General features: G+C 43.9%; 1 protein-coding gene across 1 annotated transcript; it reads left to right on the top strand.

The window, feature by feature from the left end:
* Positions 1-945: 945 nt before the first annotated feature.
* Positions 946-11,249, top strand: LOC146498447 (homeobox protein engrailed-2b-like). Its single transcript, XM_085141128.1, has 2 exons — positions 946-5,469; positions 7,299-11,249. Exons 1-2 carry the CDS (start codon positions 4,995-4,997, stop codon positions 7,613-7,615), a joined length of 792 nt encoding a protein of 263 aa, XP_084997254.1. The 5' UTR covers positions 946-4,994; the 3' UTR covers positions 7,616-11,249.
* The last annotated feature ends 512 nt before the right edge of the window (positions 11,250-11,761 follow it).

Below are 11,761 nucleotides of genomic sequence, written 5' to 3'. Positions count from 1 at the left end.
AGAGCACATTAACAATAGGGAGATGTTTCAGCTCATGCTTTTGTCCCTGGTTTGTGTCCTTCCGCACAACTCAGTGTGTGCTGCATGCTTTTTCTTCTGCAGAGGAGCCCTTAAAATTAAAAGAGCAACAGAGCAAGACCATCCTTTGTCAGTCGGTACTGCTGTGAACTCATGCAGGACCAAGCAACTGTCTAAGATGCCAAGCTCCCCTAGAGCTCAGGAGGCCCATCAGTCTGGCCTGTGGGCTTCTTTCACACTGGTTTTATCCATGGCACAATGATCAGGAGGATTAAAGTGGTAACTGATAGCAAAAAGCCTGCTCGCAGCTTTTGAGGATGCTGTCAGAGGCCAAAGGGGAAGACAGAGCTAAGTAGAGCTGGACGAGCTGAGCAGAAGATGATGTCCAGGTACGGCTCTTATTCTTCCAAAAGAAGAGATTTCTGGCTTTCTCTGTGTCTGACCTTTAATAGGAAAATGATTATTACACCATGTGTTGTTCTGACGACTGCTGAGTCATTTGTATCAAACGCATTCTTGCCTTTTAAATTGTATTAGTATTTTATTCCACAATAAACAGTGTGGTTTACAGGGAAACAGGGGCTTGAGTTTAAACTAAAACAGTGTAAGGAATAGTGTCTGCATCCAGGACGCAGATAAACTCACTGAGCCATCAGAGGAAGATGCAGGCTCTGATTTAAATGCATTTAAAAACAGATTTGACTTTTGAATGATTTTATTTCTGTGTTCTAAAAATACATAAATCCAGAATTATTTATGCCACCTTTGAGCTACATATACACTGTAGTGAAGCCATAAACAGTAGTTTGGGCATGTAGCTGTGTCCACTGCTGAGGGAGGCAGATCTGCAGTGACAAAGAAATACTTGAATTGTATTTTCTTTTTTTTTGCCGAAAGATGATCAGAATCCTACAACTTCCCAGTCTAAGTGCAGTTTGCTACATTTAACAGCTCTGTGACATCTGATACATGGACGGTTGTTCTGCTCGGTGGGGTTAACAAAAGTACATCTCACAACATGGGCTGTGCTTAAATCTCAGCCAGCGTGCAGCATCCTGGGAAGATTGAAGTTTTCACAGTGAGGAGTGTTTTTCAAAGCCCAGTGTGACCAATTTAGCTTCACATCAGTCGGAGCAGTTGCTGAATTTGTTGATATGTTGTCCTTTTTTTTAGTTGTGATGCATTTACTAATGTTAATATTCACGTCTCAGCTTTGCCTTCGTCTCATCTTCAGCGTTCAGTGAGGAGGAAGAATGACCAGAGAGCTTCTGACGATGACTCGATGCTTTAATGGTTTATTTCATATTTGTTTAAAAATGGGTTTCGTCCAAAAATCAAAAAATCACAATTGTGTGTGATCTGTGACAGATATCAGTGACATCATAGACTGAAACAAAAGCTTCGAGCTTTTCTGCCTCCTGATGACGGAGGTCACAGTTCAGACAGCTTTTTCATTCCCAACTAGCGATAAGTTCGAGTCAAAGTGTGAGTGATTATTGTAGCCCACCACCACCACCCTCCACCACCTACTTAAAAAAAGGCGGCTAGGGAGGAATCGGAAGTGTCCTCTAACCTCAGAGCTCCCCTCGCTCCTTTCCCCCCTCCGGGAGGCTTTTGAAAAGGCAGACAAGAAGCTGATGGTCCTGGCTGACCTCTGCTTTGTCTTCTGGCTCATCTGGGCACAAATGCAGTTTCATAAAGCCTGCTGCTCAACCTTAAGAAATCCAAAAGCTGGGACATAAATTATTGTAGAAATGTTGCTGCTGATCACTGAGACCAGTTTAGCTGTTTTTTATTTTTGATATCAGAGCTCTGATTCCCCGACACTTATCAAAGTCCTTCAGCTGCTGCCTGGCATTAGTTTGTATCTTTTATTTTAAAAATCTGGGGATCTGACGAAGAGATTTTGAGGCTGTGATATGTATCAAGGAGTCCTTGTACTCACCAACGGATCACAGATAAAGAATGAACGCGTGGCCACGGCATATTTTACAAGCATTCAGTTTCCACCTGTGATCTAATATCACTCCAGGGAAAATCCAAATAGTACATCATGACTTGGAGTTTGCAGGATTGTTCTCCAATATTTTGTACACATACAAAACAGGGATGTTACAAATATTCCAGTTCAAATATTCCACCTATTATGAACTCAGTGATAAAACAGGATCTATCATAAAATTAATCAAATGAAAAAAACAAAAACAACTGATCAGTGTAAGACTGTGAAACGCATTTTTACCTCTTTGCATGTTTATGTGTGAGGTCATCAGGGTGACGTGGAGACACTGGAGTAAAGCTGCCAGCAGGTATCAGACCGAGCTGTCCTCAGGAAACGGATTCATTTCTGTATTCACAAACATCTGTTTATGTTAACAAGACGCGAATTTGTTCCAGACGGCAACGAAAATGTGATAACTCATAACTATCTGTAGAAAACGGGTTAGTGCGTTTTTAAAGGGAGCAGAAATGACATCAAACCACTGCTACACTGTAGCTCAGTCTGTTAACAAACATGAAAACACAAAGTTAAAGAGCAGAAACACAGCGACCTGCAGGTGTGTGTGTGTGTGTAAGACTAACCGCATGTGACCAAAGCTAGAAGCCCAGCGTGCTCTGCTCTCCGCCCAGCCGAGGCCTCTGAACTCACCGACTGCTGCGTCACATCCCGCACACACTTTGTTTTTACTTCAACTGAAGGCAGAAAATTATTACTTATTACTACTCAAGACCATTGTTCACAAGACCTTTGAAGGAATCAGTACAAAATTAAAAAATAATTCCTCGCGTGTTGTAAAATTCCCACGGTGCACTTTTTTTGTGTGAGTCCTGCTAAATATTCGAGCTGCGTGTGACTACAGCGCATGTGCGCTCACATTTCTCGCTTTCGTGATTTTCTTCATCTATTGAAACTTTTCTTCAGTGGATCACTTTCTCACTTCCACCTTATTTGTTCCTTTATTTTATTCAGCTACAGTTTGTTTTTCTTTCTTTTTGAACCAACTTTCGCACGCTAGAAAATTCCAGTTGGATCGGCCTGAACTGAGCGTGCTTACAATCGCTGTGTAATATACTTACATTTATATCAGTGAAAACAGACTCATCGGACTGTCGGAGATGATTGATGAATGATCGCAGCTGTAGTGCTGCTTTACATCAGATCTCCGCGTGTTTGGTCATGTTTATGAAACTGGGAGCTCTTCTGCTGAATAGCGCGTGGATATTAAAGTTAGTCACAATATGCATTGATGTGTTTATATGAGTGTAAATTTTACAGAAAATTTCAACAAAATGAGCCCCACAGGGCACAGAGTCATGCGTCCCCGCACGACTTTGCGCGCATATTTACGCAGGATGGCAAAACAGAAAAGACTAATGGATGGGAACAGTAAATAAAAACGCTTGGGAATATTTTTCCAAAGATTTGAAAAAAAAAACAAAAAAAACCAAACAACCTTTTTGGTTCCAGTTCAGTGAAAAATATCCCAACGATGAAAATACATCCCTATATTCTGTTTTACTGTATCTGCACCCAGACGGGAGGAAGATCGGCCCTCAGGCCCCTTTAAACAATTTTATGCGGGGGTAAAGTACGCACCATGAACAAGAAACTATTATAACACACACACACACACACACACACACACACACACAATTGAGGTATTAAAGCTTGCTGCAAAGGCCCATTTTATCATTAGTTAATTTATAATAATAATAATAATAATAATAATAATAATAATAATAATAATATCATTCAGGCAGTCAGAATGCGGACTGTCTCTCCGACCTCCGACACCGCCACAGCCCCACAGGCCTACACAACCCCGACCCACGCTTTGGTCTCGGTAATCGGTGTTAAGCTGTTTGTGTTTAGATGTTGATGCTAACTTGTGCTGCATTCAGGCTCTGTGAGAGGAGCTGAAATGAGCCCGCGAGTCACCAAAACTTTGCGCGGCATTCCCATTACAGGTCACGGCAGTGAGCAGGCGGCCTTCGGCCGGTTAGGATTCTGTAGGATATCGCAAATGAATTATTTTTTCCAAGATGACAGCCAAAGAGGTGTGCTCATAACCTTATGAGAGCAAACAGCCAGCCCTGCTCATCACTATGTGTGAGGAGGAAACTAACCCAGTCAGTGGAAGCCTAGCCTCTCAATCCTTCGTGGAAATGGAGCTGCTGAGCTGCGTGTTTTCCGTTGGGATGTTGGGTGTGAATTGGTAGCGCCTGGAAGATCAAAGCTTTCTTTCTTGGTGTCTGTCCACGTTATCTGTTTGTCTCGTAGTTGTAATGAGATAATAAGCAGTTGTGTGGAACTGAAATAATGTCATCACCAATTTCTGAGTGTTGTTTCTGCTAGTGTGACTGCAGAGGTCAAACGGAACCTTCAAACGTTCAGAGAAGTGGAATTTTCCGCTGGAACCTGAATGCACCGTAAAGTGACTGAGTGGATTGGATTAATTTGCGCCTCCCGGGAATTCCGGAACCTCACATGACACCAACTCTCTGCCTCTATTGGTCGGAGGCACGTGTCTGAACGACCCGTAGTACGACGTCATCGCAGTGTCTCGCAGCCAATCAGAAATGAAAACCAAAAATCAGTAGTGAAAGTATTTGAGCGGCGTCTTGATGAGCGCACTTGGAGCTGCTGGAGCGTCAGTAATTGTGTGCAGAGAGCAAGAAAATCAAAAGAGTGATTTAACAAAGCAAACAAACGAAATGGAGTTTTGTGAGGTTGAAAGTGACGCAGGTGAGCTGCAGGTCGAGGAGTGAGGCGCACAAACTGAAGCATGGTTGTTTTTCCTTTGTCAAATTCCCCGCAGGCGCGTTTGCACAGAAAACAATACAAACTACTGCGCCACGCAACTCGCTCTTCTCACTGCAGCGACAAATATAGATATTAACTGATAATAAAGTGATATTGGAGTCACTACGCTGTGGAAGGGAGCAGGTGCTGAAGCTGCTCAGGCTTCATCAGAATGGAAGGAAATGCTCGCCGAGACCCAGAGCGCCCACGGGACTCCGGGGAGCAGTCCAACCGGGCCATCCTGCCCCTCTTGCAGCCACCTGGCAACCAACAGTCTCACAGGATCACTAACTTTTACATCGACAACATTTTGAGGCCGGACTTCGGCCTGAAGAGGAAGGATGGGGCTCCGGATCGGCAGGGAGACGCTCTTGGAGTGCTCATACAAAGAGAGGAGCTGACAGGGAGGAAGCCTCCCAAAAGTGCTAACCCTCGGCAGGGTGGAGCAGGAGGCAAAGAAGAGGAGAACCCGGGAGAGGATGAAGACCAGCATCCGGACATTGACGCCAGGAGGCCCGGCGTAGTGGCCCGTGAGGCGGCTAATGACCGCTGCAGCAGCCCTCAGGCCAGCACTGCCACAGCGGCCAAATCGATGCTGTGGCCAGCTTGGGTGTATTGTACTCGCTACTCGGACCGTCCGTCATCAGGTTAGTAAAAAGATTCCTCATCCAGGTCTAGTTCATGAAAAGCAAAAGGCAGCTGCTCTTTGCAATTCAGAGTCACTTTAAAGGCTGAATTTGAGGAAGCAGCCAAAAAGCTGCTATTGCATCATTTTCTGAGCAGTGCCGAAGTAATGGCCTCGACCCCCACCTTCATATAATATACTCATCACTGGTAACAACTCGTCATTAAATCAACACAACTGATGTTGGAGTAATAATTTCATACTTTAAACGTGAAACGACAGGAGCAGCGTGAGCGCAGATTTCACAGGAATTTAGACGCATTTTGGAAACTCGTTTCTATTCTGCGCACAATTCAGTCTGAATGTAGCTTTAAAATAAAAACAAAATCCACGAGGCGGCTAGAAAGTGCTTTGAAAAAACGACGAAATTAAACGTGGGTCGAAAGTAAAGTTAAATGATGTTGAAGTGAAGTAAAAACCAAGTTAACGCCATTGTTCCCCGGTGCTCTTTGTTAATATTCTATTAGCATATTTTTGACAATGGGGTAGTCTAAAAAGTGAAGGCTGTGCATCCAAAGTCTGTCCGTTCAATCGAAAAATGCTTAAGAACACAGTTCAAAGTTAATTTTATTTTATTTTATTTAATCTCACTTGTAAAAATAATAATTCTAATAATAATAATGATGATGATGAGAAGAAGAAGAAACCCACATTTGCGTAGTAAATGTTTGCAAACGGAGCATTTCCCTCACGTTATGGCGCATCGCGGTGAAGCCTATTTCCAGCCTGTCCCTCTCTCGGGGAGTTTTTAGGGCTAAAGTGGAAGTTCGCACCGAGCTCGGCTCATTCAGCCAGCGGGTGCGTGGAAACTTGGACTTTTCCTTTGTCACCATGTAGACTCAGTCAGCTGCTGAAACGATGCTACAGCACAGCAGCCGAGCGCAGGACGAGACCGTCGTCATGTATCGAAGACGCGTTTGGAAGAGTTTTGTTTTTATTTATTCATAACAAAAATATTTATTTGTTTATTTATTTATTTAAATCGATGAATCGAAAGAAAAAAAAACATTCATCGAGTTCATGAGAAGCTCCTGGCCGGAGAGCCCGCAGCCTCCCCCGCATGATTCCGTCCGCGCACCGGTCCGGTTACCTGAGCCCCGGCGCACGTTACAGCGTCCCGATGCGCGTGACCAGGTCAGAGTGCATGCAGGCCTTCAGCGCAGCTGCTTCATGTGCACCTGTGCTGATGGGGACTCCTGTACTGAGCAGCTATGCCTGCTGTCTTTACACTGAGTTCAATCATTTCTCATGGATGCTCCACCTGATCCCACCGCGGCAGAAACGCCTCAATGTCAGTGCGGAGACAAAAGAAAAGTACTTTTAAAAATAGAGTTCCTGTGCTACAGAGAGGGAAAGAGGCGCCCAACGCCCCCATCCTTCCTCATCTCCAAACCCCACCCCCATCTGCACCCTCTCCTCCTCCAGCATTAAACTGTTTAATGCCCAGTGTGGTCCATCGCATCCCGTTGGATGGAATTAAAGGTTGTGACCAATATGTCCTTTAAAATAAGATTAGATACTAAAAACTAATCAACTAGATCAGCCCCATGTCGGTGACTTTCTTCTTCAGTCCGGATCTAAACAGCTTTGTCAGGAGGTCACGTGAGTCCTGGCCGTGAGGATACATTTGCCTAATTTGGCGCAAATGTGAACAGAGACGTTTTCCACTCATAACTGCGCCCGTTTCATTTTTGTACGTACAGCTGAGGTGTAAAAATGTGACGTGTGAAAAGTCCACGGTGCTGACTCTAACCACTGGCTGTCGTTTGTTTCACTCCCGCTCCACTTCAGGGCCCAGATCTCGCAAACCAAAGAAAGCGCCGACCCCGAGTAAAGAGGACAAACGGCCCCGGACGGCCTTCACCGCGGAGCAGCTCCAGCGGTTAAAAACGGAGTTCCAGAACAACCGCTACCTGACCGAGCAACGGAGGCAGAGCCTGGCCCGGGACCTGGGTCTCAACGAGTCTCAGATCAAAATCTGGTTTCAGAACAAGCGTGCCAAAATCAAGAAGGCATCCGGGAATAAAAACTCTCTGGCGCTGCATCTGATGGCGCAGGGACTGTACAACCACACCACGGCCAAGGACGCCAAGTCGGACAGCGACTAGAGGATGACAGTTGACTCTGAGCATGCAATAAAATCACCAGCATTCATATTTCAATCACACACACACACACACACACACACACACACACTGTTTGTGACAGAGATATTATGGCTGTATACTGTGTACTCAGGGCTGTAGATATGACGAGGCCCAGCTCCAGTCAAGATGGAGCCGCATTCATGTCACAGCCAAAATCTCGACCAATGGGGCGTTCAGGGTCCAACGGAAATATCTGCGGACGATGGCGAACAATTATACTAATGCTGCTCTGTTAAAATTGACCGAGAAGACATATAATAAATTCCAGTCTCATCGAAGTATGGGATAACATATCTTTAGGTAGAATAAAAATAAATAAATAAACGACTTTAAGAACTACTTTTAAACAGTTAAGTGTACTCGGCAGCTTGAATTCGTTTAAAGTCGCTGGTTCCCGGCAGACCTCTGTTACTGTGACCTGACTGCAGGCCGGGGAAACCCGGAGCAAACAGGGTCAAAGGTGTTCGGACAACAGCTGAGGAGCCATGTTGCTGGTTCAGTAGGTGTCAGCGTCATGTGACACATCCTACCCGCGTGCCTGCTACATCGTGCCCACATGAGATTTTGAATCGTGGAATTTAAAAAAAATAAAATAAAATAAACCATGTGTGACAGTGATCGCGCTGCAGCGTGGCCTAACTGCGCGCACAGAAAAGCAGAGTGGATAGATCTTAGATATTTTGGGCCTGCAGAGGGAAATGGCTCCAGCTGCAGCCGAAACCACGACGGGCTCGAGAGCAGGTGATCACGCGATCAAGCATCACGCGCGCTGCAGCCCTGTCTGAAAACTCTGAGCTAATATCCAAAGATTTCTTTCTGTTGCATTCCGGGAACTGTGGCGTGGACAAACGCCGTGTTCTCCCTGTCTTACTGTACTTTCTGGTGCTCGTTTTCTCCAGCGCCTCTCGCTTCCTCTTTGTTCTTGCTGTGTCATGCCGCTGTACTGTATGAATGTTGACCCGCGGGTCTGCTTGTTGCGGTGGAAGCAGCCCTGTGCGGCCTTCAGGTGCCGCGCTGCGCCCGGATACGGAATGTGAGACCTCACGCTATGTCTGGAATCAAAGGTGTGCTTTAAATCTGCTGACCAGTGTTTAGTAGCAAAAGTAGAGGCACACCCGAATGAACACAACCGGCTTTGAATTTTCTGATTATTATTATTATTATTATTATTATTATTATTTTAACTTTCTCCCGGAAGCCAACGACATTTCGAAAAATAAACTATCGCCTTAAAAAGCCAGTAGACCATAGCTTCCATCCTGAGGCCTCCAGGCAACCCGCGAATGTTCAAGAACACACTTCCTGTTGTTAACGAAGATACTTTGTACTCTTATTTTAAATGCAATAAACATCCACCCGCGCGCAGGTGTTTACATAACTTATTTTTCCTGCACTCATTTCTGTGTTTGAACACCTCCGAACCAAACCGTGTTGTTACGATGCAGTGAATGTTTGGACTTCTTTCTCATTTTACGTTAAAGCCTCAGTCGTGTTGTCTGGGATCGAGTTAGGCTCCTGGAAACGTTTCTGCCTTAAAGTATCACGGTGTTAAAAGAGCGGCTGTTTTTCTATGTGGCAAATGGGACTTTTTGAAATCGATATTTTTAAAGATGAAATATTAGTGTTTTCCCCTCTCATCCGAGGTTCTCTTTTATATACAACGTGTAAATAATTTATATTATAATGGTGTCATTGTAAATAAACGACAACAATGCAGACTTGACTTTTAAGATATTTTTATTTCACATCACGGAATTTATCAAAAAGACAAAAGAAGAAAAAAAAAACGAACTTTAAAAAAATGAAATGTGTTGATACTGATTAGGACATAATGAGAGCAGCAGGGAGGACACCTGCGGTCTGCACACAAACCTACACGCTCAACACGTCTGCACCTCTGGTCAAAACCTTTGTGTTCATTTGGTAAAATGTTTGCATTTTACCGTAATCTGCTGCATTACTGCACAGGTCCTGTTCAGGCTGTGAAGTTCAGCCACAGCATGTCAGATAGAAAAAGCTCTTTATCACAATCTCGATTTTAGCTGATAGTTGTGCTCCACTTTTATTACAAAGAGCATTAAAAAAGAAAGAAGTTATTTTTCTGTTCCTTTAAAACGTATCTGCAGGTGTTTTCCACACATTTCCAAAGCGCATCTTTTTAAAAAAAACCTTCTAAACCTCCTAAAATTATTTTAATTTTGAGTTTGTTGACCCGATGATTGCAAGCTTTTCACACAGCAGCCCTCAGTAGAATGACATTTAAGGCCACGGGCTCGGGTCAGGATAAAAATGAAGAGGGCAGAGGGGGGTCTTCATCATGGAGAGATTTAATATTTGTAAATTTATTTGAGACTTTTATTTTAAAATAAAAAACAGTTCCATATTTGACATAACCCATATGTAGTTGGAAATAAACTATCCATGTTTAGGCATTTTTTGATACAAAATTGGCCCATGTGACAGAACAGCTTCAAAAACTCTCATCTCCAGTCACATCATTGGTACAGGAGCCCTTATGGTATTAAACTGGTGGAAATCATGAACACACCAGAGAAACTATTCATCGCACATATATCCTTTTATTTACACACATAAAGAAATCATTTACACTCAGTTTCCTTATTTCAGTTGTGACCACGTGTGGCAGAATGCAACAAAGTGCGTTCACCATGAGCGTGATTTCAAACTCCCTCAGCTGCAGTTTGGGAAGGAACGAGACCTGCAGTCACGTCCAAACCCTCACAGTGCCTGACAACACTAAACAGCCACATATCTGCTTAACGTGGGAAATTCTGAACCAGATTAGTTGACCGTCTTTATTCTGTGATCTTCAGGTCCGCTGCATAGCTGCATCTACAGGGTTTCTCTCACATTTTCATTATAATGTTTAATTCAGGATAATTTGCACACCAACACTATTTGAAATTCAATTTGAAACAAGAGCAGAAGAGACTGACAAGAGGCAGGAATGATATGAGAATAAAAAGGTCGTTATTTCAGCTAAAACTAGAAACCATCTACAGAGTGCAACATCCAGCAAATCATTGAGTTATGGATTGTCCTTTTGCAAGACACGCTGAAAAATAAGCCAGTCTCAAATAAGGAGCGTAAATCTGAATAATAACTGTTGTTAATTTGAGTTTTCATTCACAAGAAAACGCTTCCAGAGATTATTCATTTCAATCCATATCTAAGTTTTATGTATCAGTACAAACCAAGCGCTCCTGTGTTGTACAAATGAGGCTAAACCAGTAGAAAAGCAACAGCCAAAATGATCTGCAAATTCACTTCTTCCTGTTCTCAACTGATCCACCAGCCGAAGAGTAGCATCGCTGAAATCTCACAAACACGTTAATGTCTGAGGGCAGTTTACCTGAACATCGGTGCACGGTAAGCAAAATCAAACAGGGAAGCAGAATGAAATGTGGAGAGCAGAGGGAGATCCATTAAGCAAAAGCCAGAGATTTGTCTGAGGCGCGTTCACTGGCAGCAGCAGCAACAGTGACCTGGGGTTTCTGAATGGCTGCAGAAGCCTTCATCTGCATTTCCTTTCTTAGCTGGCTTGTATGTGGAAGTAACGCCCAACGGTCTCTGACTTGATGAGCAGAGCTAGTCTTGACTTGGGGGTGGGGGGGTGGAGGGGGGAGGGGGTGTGAGGGGTGGGGGGGGGGGGTTGTTGTGAGTTGGGTTTTGATGCAAAGTCTGGGGATGTCAGTCAAAAGGAGTTGGGGGTGCAGGAGGTTGAGGGTTGGGAGAAGATCGGCCATCGAACCAAAATGCTTTTGGTGTCCATGCAAAGAGCTGCAGGTGGCAAAGGTGCAGCCAGGACATCATTGCATGTTTTTATCATATCTTTGATCGTGTATTATTATTTATATGTGATTAAACACAATGAGTTTAACCTGTAGCTTGGTTATGTTAAGGCACCAACAGCACTTGGCTAGGTTAGTTTTTTCACACCTCGCAGGTAACACTGGATCCTCTATCGGACCATACTGGGAGATTTTGGAGCTTAAGGATTTTTTATTCTGAGCTTAGATTGTGTTTCTATATTAACAGGGTGAAGAGATGCATGAATACAAAAACATTTGAATACAAAAACTCATA

Source organism: Neolamprologus multifasciatus, chromosome 18 (assembly GCF_963576455.1).
Source record: "Neolamprologus multifasciatus chromosome 18, fNeoMul1.2, whole genome shotgun sequence".
In the NCBI taxonomy this organism is placed as follows: domain Eukaryota; kingdom Metazoa; phylum Chordata; class Actinopteri; order Cichliformes; family Cichlidae; genus Neolamprologus; species Neolamprologus multifasciatus.
Note: the sequence above shows the minus strand (reverse complement) of the source record. Positions and strands in the feature narration are given on the sequence as shown.

Coding starts and splice junctions, on each gene's coding strand:
- LOC146498447 (XM_085141128.1), top strand. CDS start 4,995: ATGGAAGGAAATGCTCGCCGAGACCCAGAGCGCCCACGGGACTCCGGG. Junction 5,470..7,298: donor CTCGGACCGTCCGTCATCAG/GTTAGTAAAAAG, acceptor GCTCCACTTCAG/GGCCCAGATCTCGCAAACCA.